The 22,777-nt window shown below is 44.6% G+C and overlaps 1 protein-coding gene across 1 annotated transcript; it reads left to right on the forward strand.

Moving 5' to 3' along the window:
* The first annotated feature begins 10,146 nt into the window (after window positions 1-10,146).
* LOC125618923 (beta-defensin 119-like) lies at window positions 10,147-14,310 on the forward strand. The gene is made up of 2 exons (XM_048810552.1): window positions 10,147-10,156; window positions 14,037-14,310. The coding sequence occupies exons 1-2, from the start codon at window positions 10,147-10,149 to the stop codon at window positions 14,228-14,230; spliced, it is 204 nt and encodes a 67-aa protein (XP_048666509.1). The 3' UTR covers window positions 14,231-14,310.
* The last annotated feature ends 8,467 nt before the right edge of the window (window positions 14,311-22,777 follow it).

Here is a 22,777-nt window from a genome sequence, read left to right on the forward strand (position 1 = left end):
GTCCTTCTTCTTCTCTTGGACTTTCAAAACCTCCATCCACAAACCCCTCACTGAGGTTTTCAGTGTCTCTGAACGTTTAGATTTATACCGCGATGTCTTTCCCTCAGCCTAGGGGTTACTTACAAGTCCCATGTCTTTTCAAATCCACTTCCTCTGGACCTGCTCCCGGGCTCCTCTGGAGAGTGCTCTGAGTTCGAGTCCTGCCCGTGGGTGTGGCTCTGGCTCCTCACGCCATCTCTGAAGGCCACAGCTTCTTCCTTTGTCACACATACCTCCTTGTGAGGGAACAGCCCCCCAAAAGGAAGCGAAGTTGATGATATTATAAACATCAGTTCCATCCACCCCTGGGTGGGAATGACCAGGGATGGTCAGTGGGCACAAGGGATATTCGGGGTGGGGATGATGGAAATGTTCTAAAGTTAGACTGTTGCCATGGTGGTACCATTCTGTAAATTTACCCAAAATAATTGAACTTACATTTAATGAGGAGATTTTATCATATGTAAATAATACTTCACTAAAAATGTTATAGAGAAATGAAGGCCACTGACGATTATTTCTCTGATCTAGCCCCCTCCTCAATGCTGCGGAAACTTCTTAAATCCTTCTCAGCAAGAATCTTTCCAACTGGCCTCCTCACTTGTTGGGTCCCAGTTGAAAAGTCATCATTAAAAGCTTTACATTTGGGAGCCAGCAAGACCTGGGTTCAGATCCTGGGTTCCCCCTTATTATTACCTGAGCCAGATATTTGCCCTTAAGGATTTTTGTTTTCTTACCAGTGCAGAGGAAAAACCTAGGAGGAGGAGGAAATGAGAATGACAGGGACGAAACACCGGTCACCAAGCCCAGCAGAGGGTCAGTGCCCAGCAGCTGAGACAGGGCTTCTTCCACAGCCTGGTGGGAGGCCCTGGGAGTTTCCAGCGGTCGGTGACGGGTTTTCTTCTCTCACATCCTTTATGTGTGCCCCCTCCCAACCCCTCTCAGGCCTTGTCATTTCATCCTGGGGACTTGAAATACCTTCCTGACTAATCTTCCCTCCCTTGCCTCTGCCCCAGGGATTATCTTCAATGTGGGTCGTCAGATTTTTATAAATATATAAATAATTCTAACATGCCATCAGGGTCCTCTCTAAAAAAATCTTATAACACCCCATCACTTATGAGATGGACCTTTGAGCCCCGAGCATGGCTTTAAGTCCCCATGTGGTGATCTGGTTATGCAATCTCACCTCCTCCTATGTCTCCCCTCCTGGCTCAAACCTTCACAATCACAGCTATTGGCTGACCATTTCTTCCATCCTTTTCCATGGAAATCTGCTTTCCTTTTTTCCTGCTCTTCATCTCTCCTGGAAATCCCTTGAAATCCCTTGAGCAGGTCCCCGCACCCAACTGAGTCTCGATTTTGTCACATGCACGTTGGGGTGAACCACATCCACTTCTCAGCTCTGGTCTGAAGATAATACTGATGGTCAACGATGATGACAATAATAACGAGAATCCAAAACAATTATAAGAGTGGTTAATAATTATTCCGCACCTCTCTTGTGCTGGGGACTTGGCTAAGCAATTGACAGAAATGACCCCAGTTAATTAAATTAGGTGCAGTTATGACTTGTTTTTAATTACAGGAGGATCAGAACATTTAACTTCCTCAAGGTCTCCAGGTAGCGAGAGTCAGGGCCGAGCACAGTCTAAGTCTGTGCTAAACCAAACCTGTGCTTCAAGCCTGGCACGCAGCAAGTATTTAATGGATTTTCTTCTTCCCTTATCCACCTTCATAGTCTCTAGTTTAGTTCTGCCCAAAATATGCCCCCTTATCCAGATTCTCCAGACACTTGGCTGGAGGGACACAGTCCACGTGTCCTCTCTCTCTCTCTGTTTTTGTGGTGCTGGGGATGGAACCCAGGGCCCTGAACATGCTGGACAAATGCTCCACCACTGCGCCACACCCCCATCCCACGTATTCTCTGACAGGACTGGGGTTGTGTCCCCATTATGTCACCTTTTACTCAGTCTAAGTTATTTATTGTCTACAATTATTTACTGCAATGATGGACATTTAGTATTTATTATCTACTCATATTTGTTATGTGATTAAATATTATTTTATATTTCATGTCAGGAATGTCAGAGAAGGCTCTCTCTTCCCTGGTGTTGGACCTCCCATCCTGATTGGGCAGCCCCTGAACTAGCCATCATTGTCCAGAATAAAGAGAACATGTCCAACAGGTAGGTGTGCTGGGAATGAGCTCTGGCCATTGGACTGGGGTGGAAACAATGTGTACCACCTCCGAATGGTGTCCCTAAAGAAAACACTGTTACACTTTGTTTCCTTCTCTCCCTCCTTCCTGATGGCTGAAATGGGGACTTGATGGTAGGAACTGGAATAGCCCTTGGGTCATCAAATGAAGTTGCCTATTGAAGATGGACCATGAAGTCAAAAGGAGCCTAGCTCCCTGCTGGATTGTGAAGCCGCTACAATTAAGTACACACACAGACTTTTACATGAAAGAGAAATCACTGGATGTATTTTGGCACCATTGTTTGGGAGCAATATCTGTTAAGACAGCTGAATTAATACCTCACTACACCAGGTGATGTTGTGGATACTAGGATTATAAGCTGTATCAGTCCATTTTGTTATAACAAAACACCCAAGGCTGTGTATTTTGTAAAGAAAAGAGGTTAATTTATCTTGTATTTTGGAGGTGGAAATTCCAAGATCAGGCAGCTCCATATGTTCCACCCTTGGTCTCATGATAGATGGTATTCTGATGGTAGAGTACACGAGGAAGAGATCACACGGCAATGGGAGAGGCCAGAGAGATTTAGGGGTCAAGCTCACTTTTTTTTTTTATAACAATCCACTCTCTGGGAACTAACGAGGGTCCCTTGAGATCTCTTCTAAGGGTGATGGTACCCCATGACCTAACTACCTTGCACCAGGCTCTACCTCTTAAATATTCTACCACTTCTCAGCCCAGCCGTACTGGGCATCAAGCTTCCAGCATGTGAAGATTTCAGGGAACACACTCAGATCACATCCCCCTCACTCAAGCCAGGTTTCGGATTCTAATGAGAGAAACAAAGGTTAACCATGTAAAGCAAATAAAACCACCCAGGCAAATCCAGGCAGGTCACAAACAAGCTATTGTGAACCAGAACAACGAAGGGTGTGAGTACCGTCTTCTAGGGTGACCAGTGAAAGCCTCTCCAAAGGGGTGACATTGAGATGAGATCAAATGACAAGCAGGAGCCATCCGTGGGAAGATCAGAGGAAGAACTTTATATGGACCACAAGTGACAAACCCTGTTCCCCTGAACTGGAAATGAGATTGGCAAGTTCAAGGTCCAGGAAGACATGGACACCTATGTCCTTCTGTTAGAGAGCTGGGTAAGTCTTTTTTCAAATTAAATGTTTCTTGACGTGTATTCGTATATCAGTTAGTCAATGGATTCCTCCGTGGGTCTCGAAAGGCCAGATGGCTTTAATTCACCTGCCTCCTCACCCCTCCTGGCACGGTGCTGGCCTGAGTCCCACGCTCTTATTTGTGATGTGCTGAGACATCTGCTACACACTGTCCTTTGGCCCGGCTGACCTCGGACAGATTCCCTCCTGTTCTGATTCACTGCCCGCGGCCCTGGTGATAAAAAGAGTCTCATCTCTGCTGCGGAGAGCTCCGTCTGTGTCCCCCGCAGCTCAGCCACCACCTTCTCCCGGGGCCTGACAGCCATGAAGCTGCTTCTCCTGTTCCTGGCCATCTTTCTGGCTGTGGAACCCGTGATGTCAGGTAACTGGGGCTCTCTCGAGGGCCTGGGATCTTGGGCATGGGCTTGTCCCCTTTTGTTCTCTTCTCACTGTGGGCAGCCCCCGAGTCTCTCCTCATTTCCTGGCGCTTTGGGAGGGTTTCCCAGGATCCTCTCGTGTTTATATCTCCCCACGATGCTGAATGGGGGGATGAGAGCTGTTTAGAGCATCAGGTGCTTCAAGGCAGGATGGCCTTCTGGTAGGAGCTGGGGATAGAGCTGAGGCTGGAAGGTGCAGGTCGGGGGCTCTGGGAGATTAGGATGAAGGTTGGGGGTGAGTCCCGGTAAGGGAGACCTGTGGGCTTGCAGTGGCAAAGGGAATATTAGGATGACCTGGAAGAGGGGGCCTGGGACTTCCCCATGGTCTGGGGGAGTTGGAGAGGGAACGGATTTTGGCTTGAGTGGCGCTGGTGCTGGGCATCTGGCTGGGCTTGACCTGAGGCTGGGAGTCAGTGCCCCAGGGTGCAGGGTGCTTGGGTTTGGCTTGGTGATGGGCATCTGCTGGGAGTTGTGGTTGGTGGCTTGATTAGATTTGGGTATGGTTTGCAGCTGGGGCTCAGTGGGCACTGAGCAGGGTAAGGCTGGGTGTCGACTGCATTTGAGTTTGAACTGGGTGAATCTGGGCTCAGAGGATTGGACATTGGGTTGTGGCTGGAGCTGAGTTTTTCTGGGCTCTGTTACAGGGCCAGGCTGTGGATGAGGAGCTGGGATTGCTTCATGTGAGAGCATCTCCATCCCCGAGTGTCAGAGGTGGACATTGTCCTGTTCCCAACGTTCCCTTGCTTTGTTCCCTTCATTTGTATCAACTGATCCCTAAGTAAGAAGTAGGAAGTTAGGGGTCGGGGGACCCAGGGTGGGAAGTCTGGAAACTGTCCTCCTGAAAGCTCTGGAGTTCCCAGTTGGAATCATCGCTCAGTTCCTTCCTCTCCCAAGGTCTCCTCTCCCCCTTCCTGGGAGCGGATCCAGCAGGGCTTACTCAGCCCTCTCTCTGGCCTTCTCCCCCTCCCTGGGTTCCTCCTCCACCTCGGTCTCTCTCTTAGCAATACTAACATCTGCTTCCTGGTTGTTTCTGTGCCCAGAAGCGGAGTGTTGGAGTCACGGACACTGCCGGTTGGTGTGCAACGATGACGAGGATCATGTCTTACGCTGTGCAAATTGCAAACGGTGCTGTGTCCCTAGTCGCTATGTGACAATGAAACCAATAACGATCGATTACGTCCTTGACTGGACCACGCCAACCGTGCCCACAACCGTCCCCACGACCGTCCGTAAAAGGAAGAAAACCAAAAAACACGGCCAGGGGTGATTTTGCTTCAGACTTCTTAGTTTCCGCGCTTCATTAAAACTCACACATGGGCTGCTTGTGTCTGTCAGTCAAAAGGAGGGGTCCCCCAAACGGATGGAGGCAGGGGAAATGGCAGGAAGGGGCGGGAGTTAGGAGAGAGAGTCATCAGGGCTGGGTCAGAGCAAATGGTGATGATCATAGCTTTGAAGATGGTTCCTTATCTGGTGGCCCCAGGAGGGGGTGTAGCATCAGGTGTGGGAGAGGGCAAGAGATTTAAAGGCACCTCAGGTGTCTGTAAAGTGGGACAACCCTCAGGCTGGAAGAGTTGGTCCACCTTGGAGGGGAGAGGGGAGGAGGTAGTCAGGGGCTAGGTGGAGCCCCAATCCTTGGGTTTCTAGGAATGTCAGCTCAGAGGCCTTGGGGATGCTCAAGAGTTCGCAGCCCCAGGGGTTAGAAGGTTCCCAAGTACTAAAAAATGATAAAGTACCTGAATTTACTCATTTACATATGAATTTGTTCATTATTCAATTTTTAAAAATATTCTTCCATGCATTTACTTGCTCATTCGTTCAGGTGAGGTCTGCCACTCAGCACTAGCAGACGGTGTATCCAACCCTCTCACAATTTCAGTTTCCCCAAAGGGAGGTTAGAATAATGATCCGTCTCAGGGTCATGGTAGGGATGACACGGGGTCATGTACAAGGACCCATGCATCACGAGTCCTCGAAAAATGCTAGCTGTTGCCATCGTTCCTTGATTTATTTAGGCATTCACGGAACACACGTGCTGCCTGCTCTTCAACTGCTGTTAGACTGGGGGAGGCAGAGCCCGTCTCATTTGAATGGATAATTTAGCCCCAGGGAGACTCACTCAGGGGGAATACTTATGAATCCTGACTGGGAACCTAGCAGACCTGGGTGTCTTCCCAGATGTTATTATCTCAGATTCTATGATCAGGGCCTCATTTATCCACACGGTTGTTCCCTGCTGGCCGACGTTGGGACCTGGAGTGCTCTGAAACATGGGACATGACCTAGAGACAGAGAGAAGAAATTCTCTCTGATGTAGGAAGATCATTTGCCTTTAGTTCAATATTTCTATTCTTAGACCCTGGAAAGAAAAACCCCTCCCCTGATCCTGGTCCTATTCTGGGCTTCCAAATGAGGTCCTCCCAGTGGGATGGGGACCTATTGGGGCAAGAGGGGCACGTCCACCCACTTCTGGACTGGGCTTCAAGCGCCTGCAGAACTCTTGTGCCTGCTTCCAGGGGCAGCAAGAGCCTGTTCCCAAGGTGCAGCCCAGGCAAGGGAATGCCACATGCACTCCTGTTTGCAGGGGCCCTGGGCAGAGTGTGGAGGGCCCAGCTGGAGCCCCATGTCCACGTGTGTGAGGCTCTTCATGGTGGGGAGCAGGGCTGGCATGTGGCAGAAGGGGGGTGGGCTGCCCTCATGCCTTGTGTGGGCACGAAACTCTGAGAAAGCCAAGAATCTAAATCCAAGTCTGACATTTCAGGTCATTACAAAGGACTATTTCATAAAAGGGGACAGAATACTTTTCATTTTTCTTTCATTAACTCAATTCATAACTTTGAAGCATTCAGACATATGATACATTTGTCTTCTTACCATATATATATATATATATATATTTTTTTTTTTTTTGTACCAGGGAGTAAACCCAAGGGCGCTTAACCACCCAGTCACATCCCCAGCCTTTTTTTATGTTTTATTAGACACAGGGTCTTGTTGAGTTGTTCAGCGCCTTGCTAAGTTGCTGAGGCTAGATTTGAACTTGCAATCCTCCTGTCTCAGCCTTCCGAGTCACTGGGATTACATTCATGTGCCACCACTCCCAGCTTCTTACCCCAGGTTTTTATCTCACCTCTGTAGGTGGGTTCAAATTGAGTTCTGATTGGCTTCCCAAATGGTCACTCTTAAGAAGTTACAGCATGTGTCCCATTATTGTGTAATTATTTGAATCACCGTGTCTTCCCACCAATCCCCAAAACTTGGCTGGGACATTTTATTTGCACCTAGCGTGCATCCCAGGGCTCAGCAAGGATGCCATTATGAGTGTTTCTTGACAGACTGAATAGATGAACAGCGAATTTACAAGCGAAAGCTTGAGCACGTTTGGAGGGAGCACAAACCGCTGGTGTCGGGTTCCAGAAACCCATTGGGATCCTTGTCGGGCAGAGGACCACTGCATCAGGTAGATATGACTCTGGCCAGGACTGTTAGGACGTGGAGGAGTTCCTGGGCTTCGTATTATTTCTCAGCTGGTTTGCTCTTGAAACACAGACTTCACAGTATGGAAGGTGGCCTGGGATGGTACAAGGTTCCTCAATATCTGGGGCCTGGCAGTAACCTGTCCATGTGTGACCATTCAGCCTCCACCAAATTCATTCATTGAATCATTCCTTGGTGCCTCCTCTGAGCTTAATACCGGGAAAACAGAGGTGACCCCAGGGAGTGACAGAAGGCTCAGATGTCACCATGGAGCCCCAGGAAGTTTTTAGATGACAGTCAACCCTGGGCCTGAATGTCTGGATTTGGGATTTGGGCATGTGGAATTTTAGAAATTCCCTCTGATTCTTCCTTTGGGAGATAAGGTGTCACCCCTCAGTTCTCCTGTTACACCTCCTACATTCTTTATAGCCCTCAAAACTGGGGGACTCCCAGGCAACCTTTCCTTATTTTCCCATTTCACAGATGGGAACACAGGCCCGGGGGCGGGGTGGGGAGGAAGTGGCCGAGGCTCCTATGTAAGTTGGAGACAATGCTGAGATTAATGAAGCAGCTTCTTTGACTTCTGGCAAGAGGGAGGCGAATCGAGGGTGGCATGCAGCAGTTGTGGGTAATCAGTGAGTAGAGACCTAAAGAGTCACAGAGTCAAAGGGTGGATGCGTTCAGCAGTGGCAAAGCCCCTGACCAATGTCTTCACTCTCGAATCCCCGCCTGGGGCTGCTGTGGCCTCTCTTCAGAGGGAAATCACAGAGCAGGCTGGCTGGTCTGCGCCATCCTCTCAAATGCTCAGTTCTGCTCGCCGCACCTTTGGATGCAGTTGGAACCTCGTCCTCAAGGGAGAAGGGAAGGACCTTATCTCCAGAGGATGTGATAGAAGGGGATTTTGCTTTTGTAAGGCTTCCTTGAATCTCCCTTTGCCTCCCTTGTAGGCAGAGGGGTGATGAGGATGGATGGGACATTGCCAGCAGAGAGCGGCCCACCTGGGGTGAGGGTTGAGGGGCAGTCCCAGAATGATTATCTTAAAGCAGGGAAGACCAGGCCTCTGCATTGTAACCTCCCTGGGAGTGACCAGCAGGCCTGCTAAGGAGGCCGAAGCTCAATTCAGCGTCTGCTGTGTATATTAAATCTGTTGGGACATAGGGCCCTTGTGTGCCAAATGCCAAGTTTAAGGCCTGCAAATCCCAGGTGCTGACAACTGTTTGTGGAATGAGTGAAAGATCCTTGAATACCGGGTTCAGAAGTTTGGCTTTGACACTGAAGAAACCCAGGACCATGACCTCAGCTGTCACCAACCAATGCAGCCAGGGCCTAACATGCAGACGGGAAGCACTGTGCATTAGAAAGAGTATGGGCTTTGTGTACAGGAGTCCTTGCTCTGCTTCTAAGAGCTGTGGAGCCTTTGCCAGAACATTGCCTCTCTCTGAGTCTTGATTTCATAATGCAAGAAAATAAAATGAAGAAATGTGCTTCATAAGGTTGTTGGAGGGATTCAATGAGTTGGCATAGATCCAGTGGCTCATAGTAGATGCTCAGTAAATGGTAATGGTCATTATTTCAATTTTCTTTTCAATGAAGGATCATTTGTGTTTTGGAGGACTCAACCCCAAGGGGGGCATAATAATAATGTTAATGGCTAACATTTCTCCAGTGTCTACTGCAGAGCAGGAACCTCATCTCTGTTTCTTCCATGGGCTCAGTCTCACCCTAGAATCTCTGGCTATCGCTAAGGGACTATGGTCTGTCTAAATTCATTGAATACTCTCTCTCTCCTGTGCTGGGGATTGAGTGGGGGGTCTTGTACAAAGTGCTCTACCACTGAGCTACACTTCCAGCCTTCACGGGAATCTTTTCAAACTGTGTTCATAATTGAAGTCTAGGAAAAAATGAATCTTCCAGGAAAGACCCTTCATCTCATAACAAGAACAACAATAACACGTCACACTGGCTTAGTTCTTACTCTGTGCTAGTCCCTAATTGCTTTCCATTTACTGTCATTAATCCTTACGGTTCTAGGAGTTAAATACTTTTATAGTTTACATGGTAGAGACGAGAAAAGGGTAAGAGAGAGAGAGGGACAGAAATAGATTTGCAGGAAGTTGCAAGAGAGAGATCCTGTGTGCCCTTTGCCCAGTTTCCTCTTATAGTTCTATTTTATGTAACTACAATAAAACCCAAGAATCTGATATTGGTACAACGTGTGTATAAATTTCTACGCTATTTTGTCACAGGTGCACCCCTCCCCCACCCCCGGGCCCCATGATCAAGACATGGGGCTTCCCATACGCCTTTGTAGTCCCACTGACTTTACTCCCTGGTCCTGCCACTAAATTTAACTCCTCATAACTATGAATTTCTTCTCCTCCTCCCTCCTCCTCCTTCTCCTCCTCCTCCTCCTCCTCCTCCTCCTCCTCCTCCTCCTCCTCCTCCTCCTCCTCATTCCCCTCTCCCCACCCCCACTTCTTCTCCTTCTGCTTCTGCTTCTTTCCTTTCTGTGCTGGGGTTCAAACCCAGGACCAGCACATGCCTAGAATGTGGTGTACCACTCAGCTAAACCTCCAGCCCTCTCTTTATAGTTTCATCTTTTTAAGGCTGTTGTAAAATAGAATCATATGTGAACTTCTGAGATTTTTTTTAATGCAACAAACTGTATCAAATTTGTTCCTTTGACTTCTGAGAAATTCTAGACAGCAAAATTCTGAAAGCAAAAAAGAAAATAAAAGGCATAGAGATTAGGAAAAAAAAGAAATAAAACTGTCTTGCCCAGTGTGGTGGCACATACTTGTAATCTCAGCTACTTGAGAAGGGGTAAATGACCAACGGTAATTGGTTTTTGAATTTAGCAATGTAAAGTTTATTGGTGATTTTGACAAAATAATTTTCTGTGGGAAAAAACCTGAATAGCAGGACAGTGAGTTCAGAGGCCAGCCCAAGCAACTTTGTGAGACCCTGTCTCGTACAACGTACAAAAAAGCAAAGGGGCCGGGGATGTAGAGCGCCTGCCTAGCATGCACAAGGCCCTGGGTTCCATCCCAGCACCACCCCCAAACAAACAAACAAACGGAGCAAGAGAAAGAAATAAAAAAGAAATAACACTGTTTCTTTTGTAGATATCATCATGGTTTGTGTAGAAAGACTCAAGGAATCTACAAAAATGAAAATATGTAGAACTAATAATTCAGCAAGGTAGCAGGATACAAGATAAACATATGAAAATCAATTGTATTTCTGTATCATAGCAATGAACATGTGGACACTGAAATTAGAAATACAATACCATTATATACAATACACAAATACAATACATCACTCCAGAAAAATAAAATTTTTAGATGTATATTGGAAAAAAAAGTGTGCAGAAAAACCACAGAACTCTGACAAAAGAAATAAAGATCAAAATAAACGAAGAGATAATGTTTATATGTTGTAAGATTCAACTAACAAACATGTCCATTCTCCTTAAATTGGTACATACATTTATCATAATTCCTATCACATTTCCAGTAAGATTTTTTTTATAGACATAGACAAGATTATTCAATTATTTGTCTGAGGATAAATTTGCAAAGGAATGAGAATAACTAAAATAAAGTTGAAAAAGATTAAAGTTGCAAGAATCATTCTACCAGATTTCAAGATTTACTATATGTGTAGTACTCAAGGCTGTGGTATTGTTGGGGAGATGGGCACATGGATCAATGGAACAGAACAGGGAACCCAGAAATCCAGAGGCAGTCCCAACACTAGTACTGCCAACTGATTTTTAGAAATGTTTTTATTAGTGCATTATAGTTGCACATAATAGTCGTGTTCTTTTTGACATAATCATACATACATGGAATATAACTGGCTCCATTTCAGTCCCCTGTGTCCCCCCGCCCCCCTTCCCTTCCTCCACTCTATTGGTCTTCTTTCTATTTATTTGTAGGGTTTTTTTTTGTTGTTGTTTTGTTTTGCTTTTTAAAGTTTTGGTGCTTGCTAAGTGAAATAAGCCAGACTCAGAAAGTCAAGGGTTGGATGTTTTCTCTCATATTTGGAGACTAGAGGAAAATAAGGGGAAAAGTGGGGGATTCCATGAACCGAGGGCTAATTAGGAAGGAGAGGAAGAGGTTAGAGGGGAGAGAGGAGGGATGGGAAAAGGGAGGAACTGAATGAATGAAATTGACCAAATTATATGAATACACCACAGTGCATTTCACCTGTATGTGTATCTATAAAGCAACAAATAATTTTTTGATAAAGGTACATAAGTAACTCAATGGAAGAAAGTTTTTTTTTTTTGAACTAATGGCACAGGAGTAATTGGACATCTACAGGTGAAAACCCCCCCAAAAAATATAGGGGAAAAAAAGAAAATAAAGCAAAAGAACCTTGCCTTGACATAAACTTTGTCTGACACCTTATATAAAAATGAACTCAAAATGGATTGTAGCTTTGGGGCTGGGGATGTGGCTCAAGCGGTAGAGCGCTCGCCTGGCATGCGTGCGGCCTGGGTTCGATCCTCAGCACCACATACAAACAAAGATGTTGTGTCCACCAATAACTAAAAAATAAATATTAAAAAAATGGATTGTAGCTTTTAGCATAAAATACAAAATTATATAACTTCTAGAAGAATACATGGGGAAAAAAACCTTCAGATTTAGGTCTTGGTGAGGAGTTCTTAGATACAAAAAAGCACAATCTATAAAATAAAAAAAATAATAAATTTGACTTACAATTTAAAGCCTTCATTCTACAAAAGACCTCATGAAAAGATAAATTACATTTGGGTGAGAATATTGGCAAACTGCGTATTTGACAATGAATTTATACTAGACTTCAGAGACAGTTCTCAAAATGAACAGTTAAAAAAATCTAATAATAAAATGGACAAAAAACATGAAAAGTCATGTCACTGAAAAGGTTATACAGATGGCAAATTAGCATATGGAAAGATGTTCAACCTCATTAACCTTTAAGGAAATGCAAATTAAGACTAGGAACAGATTCTACTACGTAACTATAAAACAGCGAAAATTAAAAACAGTGATAATACCAAATGCCATCGGGTTTACAGAGAAACTGTGTCTCTCATACAGTTCTGGTAATAATGTTAAATGGTCCAGCACTCTGGAAAATAGTCTAGCTGTTTCTCATTTTTTGAAAGTGCTGGGGATTGAATCCAGGGCTTCGTGTGTGCTAGGTAAATGCTCTACCACTGAGCCACATCCTGAGCCCCTTGCCATTTCTTAAAAAATAAAATAAAATAAACTCTGATCATACTACTTGATGAACATAATCTAGGGCATTTATTTTTTAAAAAATGAAAATTTACATCCACACCAAAGCTGGTAGGTGAATGTTCATAGCAGTTTTATTTTTTACTAGTAAAAACCTGGAGGCTAGGAGAGGGTACCTTGGAGGAACAGTTGCTTGCCCAGCAGGCATAAGACCCTGGACTCAAGCCTTGCACTGCTAACAAACAAACAGACAAACAACAAACAAAAGCAAAATGAAACAACCAATCAAAACGCCCCTCTGTAATAAACTTGCACCGTGCATACTATGGAGTATTACTGAGAATTAAAAGGGGTGAACTAGTGGTAGACAGCTTGGAGGGAGCCCCAGTTTGGTCGATTGTCTTTTGTCCATTCTAGTTGAGATGCTCCTGGTTTTTAGTAGAATGAATAATTTCTGATGGAAATCTGGACACCTTGAGTATGAGGCTCTGGGATTCTGGGTCCTATTCCAAGGATCCGAGCTGTGCTAGCCCTCCTGCTCTGTCACTGCTGTGGCCAGGCGAGCAGGACGGCCTCCATTATTCCAGGAGGGATAGAAGTCCAGTGTCTGCACCCGGCTTCCTCTGACACGGAGGTAGGTGGGGTGAGGTGGCTCCTCATTACTGCAGGCTGCCACCGCCAGTTCCAGCTCCCAGGTGTGCCTCCTCTGACATCACCCTGGTTCCCCACGTGGCCTGCCTGTGACATCGCAGGGGCTGGTGGCCCTGTAACTGTTGCCTGATGCAAGACAGGATGCCCTCTTCCCACTTGGCAGGGGAAGTTGAGACTCCCCCACATGATTTCTGTTGACACTGGTGGTGGTGGAGGTTACTGCACAGCAGGGGTCAAGGTCCAGGCTGTCACTCAGGTTTCTCAGCTACCATCCTCGGAGGCAGCGCTTCTTTTCACTCTAGAAAGGGCGGAAGTCTAAGCTCTCCACTCGGCCATATTTACTAGAGGTATGAATGGGGCTGTAGACTTTTCTGTGTTTTTTGAGCAAAGAGGCTACTGTCTAAAACGTTCTATTTTGCTAGGCTGCCCTTTTCCTGGTCTTTGGACTAGAAAGAGCAGAATTTTCTTAGGGACTTCTTCTTCTTTTTAAAAAAATCTCTGCACCCACATGTATTTCCAGATTGCTAGCTTCTCCAGCACCATCCTAGAATAAAAGAGGCAAAATCAAACCTAAGAGATCGTTCCTCAGATCTTGAGGTCCCTGCCTGGCTTGACTTCTTCTCTTTACCTTTCAGAGGATTCTTATATTTATGTATAATGCCAGGGTTTTAAGAAGACAAGTAGAGAAAATGACTTTGGCACTGTTTTTCTGGAAGTGGAAGTCTCTGTCAACCTTTAGGTTTTTATGATGCTCCCCGACCCATCAGATCTATGTCACTGCCAAGTGGAAATTAATTATCACTGTCATGTTATTTTATATTTTGTCCAGGAAGACATTCCCTCCTTCGATGCATGGGTAGCATGGGCGTCTGCAGGACCGCTTGCAGGAAGATAGAGCATACCTACTTCTACTGCAGAAATTACCAGTCGTGCTGTCTCCAGTCCTTCATGAGGATAAACGTGGCTGGCAAAGACGAACCTGGTGTTTTGTCCTACGCAAAGCACTGGCCCAAGATACCCTGAATGTTGGTGATCACCCTCCTCAAACTCTCTGGAAACCCAGACCTGCCATCATTCCCCTTCATTAAAATCCATGCACCTGCCACCGTGGTCTGTCTTTCCTCCGTGGGAATTCTCAGCAAGGGACTTGAGCTTTGTGTGGTGAGCTGTCTGTCCCTTCTGGACTCAGCCCTGTGAGACAGCACCTGGACCAGGTAGTGAAGATGGGCTGGGGGAGGGGGAGAATGAAGCTGAGATCAATAAGGGAAGGTTGAAGGGTGCAGCCGAGCCAGGACTCAGAGGGCACTGGGACTCGTGGGATGGGTGGTAAGGCAGTAGGTGGAAATCTCGTGGACAAGTTTGGGCTCAGTTTATGGAACTAAGAGAGAGCCAATGTAATGTGGGATAAACTGTCCTGTCAAAGTTTTAGGTTGGGGGTTTGTTTGTTGGTTATCACTGAGGAATTTGAATATTACATGCGGTTGTCATTGGTGAGTGCGGAAATCCTTTAAGTCCTAAAAAATCTAGGAGGCTATTACCCACCGTGACAACCAATGTTAGCATTTCAACAAAAAGTTCTAATTTTGCTTTTTATGTCTTATCTTCCACTAATCTTCTTTCTTTCTTCCTGTTGAGTTCTACATTTTCAAAGCCACACTTCGCTCATTATCTTTCTCTACTTTTCTGATTCTTCAGAACTCATCACAATCGCTTTTTTTTTTTGGGGGGGTGGGGGAGGTACTGGGGATTGAACTCAGGGGCACTCGACCACTGAGCCACATCCCCAGCCCTATTTTGAATTGTTTTTAGAGACAGGGTCTCACTGAGCTGTTTAGCACCTCACTATTCCTGAGGCTGGTTTTGAACTCGCAGTCCTCCTTCTTCAGCCTCCCAAGCCACTGGGATTACAGGTGTGCTCCCCGCCCCAAACCCTGTCCCCTGCGCCCGGCAGTATTATGTTTTGAAATGACTTTGCAATCAGTAGAGCTCGCTTCAGGGTACACAGTGTCACCAACCCATTTTCACATCTGTAACCAATACAGGTCCCCCAAATGCTCCTTCCAAATGCGACGTAAGCTCAACACCGTGCTCTGCAAACAGAGCTTGTGCCTGGCCAGCACCGTTCTCCTGTATTTAAGGAAGTGGCCGTTTCAGCATCTTGGGTTTAGACATTGAGTGGTGGGTTCATCCTTTGAGGATTACCTCCTTTTCTCCTTCCTTTGATGCTGCCACCCAGAACTTCACCCAACAAAGCTTAGGATCTGGAGAAAGATGCTAGTTCCGAATCTGTGTGGGGGAAAATGTAGGTCTAAGAACCTGGGCTGAACTTCTCACTGAAAACAATTTAAAATATACGATAAAACTTACGATAAAATAAAATATACAATAAAACTGGTTAAATATACAATAAAACTTCTTGAGCATCTTGACCTTGCAAGAAAACAAGATGAAGAATATTAAGGCCAGGTGAAGGCAGGCACTCTTCTGAAGGCAGTCCCTGAATCCCAACTTTGTCTTGGAGGCATTTGGTGCATCAGGTGAACTTGAGGTTTGGACTTTGAGCAGGGAGGTGAGGGCACCGGAAAGGAGATGTTGCCTGGGGTTTGAAAAAAATGTGTCTAGTAGGAGACTCTGACATAGGTCTCAGTCCTGAAAGTGTTACATCTGCTGTGAAAGGATAAACCAGCTACATGGTCCTTCTTTACAAGATGTTATCTGGCTTTGAATTTGGTGCTGGGTATACAGTTTAAAAAAAAGAAAAACTCCATTGAAAATTTACAACCTTAAACCGGTCCTCATGTAGTCTCAGCTAGAAGTTTTGGTACTTAAGTGGTTTATTTATTTTTTCACCTGTACAGAAGTATTTATGTAAGCATCTTTCATAATAGCCAAATGAACAATTAGAGGTGAATGAATGAACAAAATGTGGTATATCCATACAGTAGAATATTAGTCAACCATAAAAAGAAACGAAGTACTGATAGATAGATGTTGTGACATGGACAAACCTTGAAAGCGTTATGCCAAGAAGCCAGTCACAAAAGAATACATATTGTGTGATTCTATTTATGTGAAATATCTGAAATAGGCAAATCAATAGGAATAGAAAGTAGATTAGAGGTTGATAGGGGCCAAATTGGGAAAGGAGTATAAAATTACTGCTAATGGGGTTTCTTTTATGGGAATGAAATATTCTAAAATTAGACTGTGGTAATGGTTGTACATCCTTGTGAATACCCTAAAAACTACTGAATTGTATACTTCAAATAAGTTAAAATTTTGTCATTGGAATTATATCTGAATAGATTATTTTGTTAATAAAATAAAATGGGAATAAAGTTTAACCTCTCCACATTTGGTTTTCTCACCATTATCAGCAGTATTTTCTATTTACCCTGCGCCCCACACCCTTTTTAACTGATGTTTACACAATAACAGTTGTACTTTTTGTATTGGTGGAAAACCTACAGAGTGACAAGTTATTTATATTTTAATAATCACCACAGTATCTTCAGAAATTTGCAGCCTAGAGGTACATGATATATGGGACATATGGTTATCCATCCTGTAGTCTGTGCATGGTGGCTGTGTGATTGTTCACTGGGACACGGCAACAATTTTGAAAGCTACTAGGGATTTGGAGCCACTAAATTGGGAACTACTTAATGATAACATCAGAAGTGAGATATAAATAATGGCTAGTATAGAAAATTATACCCTAATTATGTACTCTGAAAATTCAGCTCCTGAAGTGATCAGTTTCTTTTAAATACTGAAGACTGCTTGAAAATTCCACTTTAGAACTGATTTTTAAAGTGTACTTATTTGGATTGCGGGTGTAGCTCAGTGGCAGAGCTCATGCGTAGCAATGTGTGAGGCCCTGGGGTCAGACCCCAGCACCCATCCCCAAAAGAGAAGAAGAAGAAACATCATAGGGAAAAAATCAGAAGTAAACTAAATGTCTAATGATGCCTAATTAAGTTTTGGATATATTTATCTGTTGAAAATTAGGCAGCAATTGAGTATTATAATTAAGAATTGTAATTCTTGTAATCTAGCAATTTAAAAACAAGATATATTATCATATATCTTTAAACATTTTTTTTAAATGGACACATACCTTTATTTATTTTTGTGTGGTGCTGAGGATCGAACCCAGTGCCTCACACGTGCTCGACAAGTGCTGTATCACTGACCACAACCCCAGTCCTCACCTGAGTGGTTTATAATTTAGCTTAACTTGTCCCAGGACTCATAGCCTCAAAGATGTCCTACAGAAGCAAATGAAAGAGTAGACATTGAACCCAAGACTCAGTCAAGTTAATTGGACAAAGTTCCAGGGAAAATGCGCAGATCAGGACCCCAAATGACAAAGCACATAAGGAAAGGGCACCATGAGTTAAGGCAGCAGGAACCATAGACCAGGGACGGAGACTTCCAAGGACTTTCAAGTATCAGAATTACCAGTTATAAGAGACAAGTTCAAAAACCTAAATTCACGAGACCTGAGTCTTCCATCATGAATTCCTATCTAACCTCTTGAATACTAAAGTCAGAGTTGCAAAGAAGCACTCCAACCTGAGGTGGAAATGTTATGTTCAAAACTGGGACTTAGCAGGCCTAGAAAACATGGACTGCAGAAGTGGCTGGTTCAGTGACCCATGGGACCATTTCCTGCTTTAATTGTACCTGCTTTGCCACACACCAATGACGTCCTGAGGAATTTCTAAGGTTAGCTAACAGAAGAGGAAAATAAATGTCAGGTTTGTTGACACTGAAAAAAGTAAGCCTGGCAATGTGACGCATGCCTGTAATCCCAGAGGCTCAGGAGGCTGAGATGGGAGGATTGCAAGTTCAAAGCCAGCCTCAGCAATGACAAGGCGTTAAGCAACTCAGGGAGACCCTGTCTCTAAACAAAATATAAAGTAGGGCTGGGGATGTGGCTCCGTGGTTAAGTGGCCCTGAGTTCAATCTCTGGTCCCCACCACCCCCACCAAAAAAAAAAAAAATCAGGTTTGTTTTTGCTATGTGACAACCTGGTGTGGAGGTGGCCCAGAGAGTCAGTGAGGAGATCCTTCCATCGAAGGAGGGAGGACTTGAGCATGGCTCTGTGGTTGATTCACAGGAGAGGACGTGGGTGGCAGGGTTGTCTAGGAACTTGGAGAGAGCAAGGTTAGAGGGTCTGTAGCAGTGAGGCTTGGATAGTTATATGCGTGGACCTCTCTGAAAGGGGGCAGACGGGAGGATATTTGCAGGCTATCAGAAGGGGACAAATAAGCTCTAAATAATGAGCTGGCAAATCACTCACCCTTCCACCCACAATTGGGGGCCCTTGGTACCCTTGGATGTCCATGTGTGACCAAGGATTGGTCAAGGAAATGGGCCCAGGGAGCCAGCCTTTCAATTGCTTCTATTCCAATCTTGAAGCAACTGGGGCTAATAAAGGAAATCTTATAACTTATACCCAGGGCAGCCAATTTCCTACAGCGAGAGAAAAAACAGGGCTTCAAGGCCAAGGTTAGTAGGAATTGGATGCTTTCATGTTGAAATATCTGCTACTCCGTAAAGAAAGCTTTTGGCATCCTGGTAGCTGTTCTCATAAATGCAAAGACTTAGAATTCTGATAAAAATTCTGACCACTTATGCCATCACCCCTTTGGATGATAAGACTAACACAAGGAATGTGCCCTGGTGTCCCAAAACACTTGTTGGAAGGACAGAGGACACATGGAAATGTCAGTGTCAGAACTTAACTAAGTGATTAAGGCTATAGATAAGTCAGCAGCAAACGCTAGAGATGGGCTAAATCTTCTTGCGGAAATTACTCAATAATTCAAGAAGAATATTGAAGAATTTATAATTGGAAATCAGCTTCTTTGCACAGATGTGTTCATCTGGAATTACACCTGGGTAGGGCTGAGGGTGGATACCTGGTGTTTTCAATGCCTTCTGTACATGACACCGTCCATGGTTCTGAAGATGTGTGGGTGACATCTGAGAAGTCATGGGCGAGGATGAACTTTTGGGACGGGGTCTTGAGTTCCCAGTCTTCTGTCAGATTCTTCACCCACTCCGTCTTTGATGCTTACTTCAAAGTAGTCTGTGCTGGCACGGGCACAGAAGAAGAAATACGAATGGTCAGCAAATAGTATGAGAAAAGGTTCAATGTCACTAGCAATTAGAGAAGGGCAAATTAAAACTACATGGAGATTTCATCTCGCTCCAGTCAGAATGGCAATGATCAAGAATGCAAGTAACAATAAGTGTTGGTGAGGATGTGGGGAAAAGGCACACTCATACATTGCTGGTGGGACTGCAAATTGGTGCAGCCAATATGGAAAGCAGTGTGGAGATTCCTCAGAAAACTTGAAATGGAACCACCATTTGATCCTGTTACCCCACTCCTCAGCATAGACCCAAAGGACTTAAAATCAGCATACTATACTGACATAGCCACATCAATGTTCATAGCATTTGCCTCATTTTTCGTATTTCTTTGTTAAGATTTTCACACCTGTTAGGATGGATAGCTTTTCCACTCTTACGTGAGGGCCTTTTAGTACGCAGTCTTCTCTTGTTGATATGCCCTGGACATAGTTCGTTGTGCATTATTGAGGCTAATTACAATTGGACTTCGTAATGTTTTCCTGTGACTGCTTTGGTTGTGATTAGTGGGTTTTGACACAATGCATACTGTGTTGGAGCCTAATGGACCTGAGTTCTCTGCAGGTCTTCAGAGAGCGGGGTCCCTCTGGCAATTCAGGCAGATGTAAACAGCAGGACACATGGGCTATACCCTTTGTGATTACTCCTTCAGTCTTGTCCATAATGTACAGTCTGGTAGGGAATGGAACCACCTATGTTGAGGTCCTCAGAGATGTGGTATCCATGACCAGTTTATTATTTCTTTCTGTTGGTGCTATGGGGGTGAATGTTCAGTATTAGGACTACAGGATTCCTTCCAACCGTGCCTACTTGGGCAAGGGTCAGTGATTGAAGGCTTTTATCTCCTGTATTCTTTAAATTAAAGTATCCACCAAAGTTTGAGTGGTGCTGGTTATGGCTGAAATCAGGTGCAGTCTCTGAGCTGTCCTGGAAATGGAGCTCCGTTGGCAGAGCACCCACCCAATGTGCTTGAAGTGCTGGGCTCCATCCCCATCACCACACAGAAAGAAGAAAACCGGCAATGACAGCAACAACAACAACAAAAAGCCAGATAAAGGAATAAAGTAAAAACCAAAAAATACTGTCATGTACAACTAAAAAGAAAAAATTTAAAAAGAATAGAAAAATGTTTTAAAACTTGTTAAAAAAAAACTTGTTAAAAAATCAAATAAAACCCACAATCACAGGGGTTGTGGCTCAGTGGTAGAGTGCTTGCCTTGCACTCATGAGGCACTGGGTTCAGTCCTCAGCACCACATAAAATAAATAAATAAGTACAATAAAGATATTGTGTCCATGTTCAACAACAACAACAATAACAACAACACAATTACCACAACATCAACAACAGAAAAGGAAGGGATAAAAACAATGCAGAATAAACTAAAAGGTTAAAAAATGATAATAATAAAAATAAAATGAGTAGCTGGGCATGGTGGCACACATCTGTAATCCCAGTGGCTCTGGAGGCTGAGACAGGAGGATCACAAGTTTAAAGCCAGCCTCAGCAACAGAGAGGTGGTAAGCAACTCAGTGAGATCCTGTCTCTAAATAAAATACAAAGTAGGGCTGGGGATGTGGCTTAGGGGTTGAGTGCCTCTGAGTTCAATCTCCACTACCAAAATAAAATAAAATAAGTAAAACCAGGAAAAATAAAGAATAAAAAAATTAAAAATTAAGAAAAGAATAAAAAAGTCAGAAAGAAGGAGAAGGTAAAGCAGAAAAAAAGAAGGAAAAAGAAAACAAAATTAAATATAATCAAAAACATTAAAAAAAAAAACGAAATAAAGTTACACAATTTTACTTACCAGCTCTCAATAAAACTTCTAAAACAAAACAAAACAAAAAAAGAATTTTGTCTGGATATACATAAGTATTCTTTTGGAAATTTTGGAATAAACAGCAAATAAACATAGGTTAATAAAATTGCACAGATGATTAATTACAATTGATTAATTAAAAAGTCATTTAATAGAAAAATATAAAAAGGAGGAGGAGGGGGGAAACATATATGCAAATAAAAACAGCAATAATGAAAAAAGTATTATTAGAAATAAAAACGTCCTGGCTACCAAGGTGCTCAATTGTGCAGGTGAGGCTGGATGTTTGCACCCTAAGCCAATGAGAGCTTCTTTCCATATCTGCTTAGACAGTGCATCCTTTGGGGAGAGCAGAGGCTGGGGTTCTGCATGGTCAGCTGACTCCATTGCTCTTTGCCTGCAGTGGGGAGAGGGCAAGGTGGAGGAAAGTGGCTCCTCTCCTGTCAGCCAGGAAGCAGACAGAGGAGGAGCCAGGTGGACAGACACATTCCTGGAGACCTCCTTCCTCCAGCCACGCCCCACCTGCCTACAGTTACCACCTAGTACAGTTGTTCTTTCAAATTGTTAATCCATCCAATGGATTAATCCACTAAGTAGGGTACAACTCTCACAGCTAATCCTTTCACCTCTGGTCATTTGTGCATTCACACAGGAGGTTTTGGGGGACACCTCGTATCCAAACTATGACACCAGGCAAAGATTGGCTCAGTTATTTGGGCTGTGTACTCCAAGATCTCAGGAGACACAGACACTGCAGTGTGTCACCAAGCTACATGGCATGCAATTGTGTGGCATGAGCTCCCTCTGGGGCCCTTTGTGCTGTGCACTCTAAGGCCACTGACGTGGGGAAGGGGAGCTGTGATGGGTCAAGGATTCTGTCATCTTTTGTGCTGCTCACTCTGAGGATGGGGAGAGGCTAGGAAGTCGTGACTCTCTGTGCTGGGGCAGCGGGTAGTGGCAGTGGTGGCAACAGGCCCTGCACAACCCCCCACCCACAACTCTGGTTGTGAGAGCTCCCAGGCAAAATCACAAAGGACTGCTCAATCACCCACAACCCCACTGCAGACTCCCCCAACCACAGGTTTTCAAAGGGGAAGCTTCCTCTGTTCCCTTATGGAGACCCCACTGCCTGGGATTCTCAGCGATTGGGTGTCTAGCTTCAGGTGAACCAGGTGTGACATTCCAGTGGTTTAGATTCTATCTCATGGAGAAGAGAGGCACCTGCTTAGACAAGTGCTGGGTGCCTCCGATCTGCCATCTTGAATCAGGATCGCTCAGACTTTTCATGGACGTGTGCCCTAATGTGTGCCACCAAGAACTACAACAACTCCTTGTCCTGACAGGATGTCGGTGGTTGGCAGAATTTGCCTCGGGCTGCAGCGCAGGTGTGAATTCAGCCTCAGTTGCAGGTTGATCTTATTCCATGGAACGCCACCCTTGGTTCACCTCAAGGAAGGCGCCCAATAGCTGATGGAAGGTTCAGGTTTTGTGGCTGGTAGGGACTTCAATCTGTGTGAAATGAATTTCTCTTGGCCCCAGGGCCTTCATGGTTGTTCATTACTGGGAGATTTGACCATGAATTCAGT

This window comes from Marmota marmota, unplaced genomic scaffold, assembly GCF_001458135.2.
Source record: "Marmota marmota marmota unplaced genomic scaffold, marMar, whole genome shotgun sequence".
Lineage (NCBI taxonomy): Eukaryota > Metazoa > Chordata > Mammalia > Rodentia > Sciuridae > Marmota > Marmota marmota.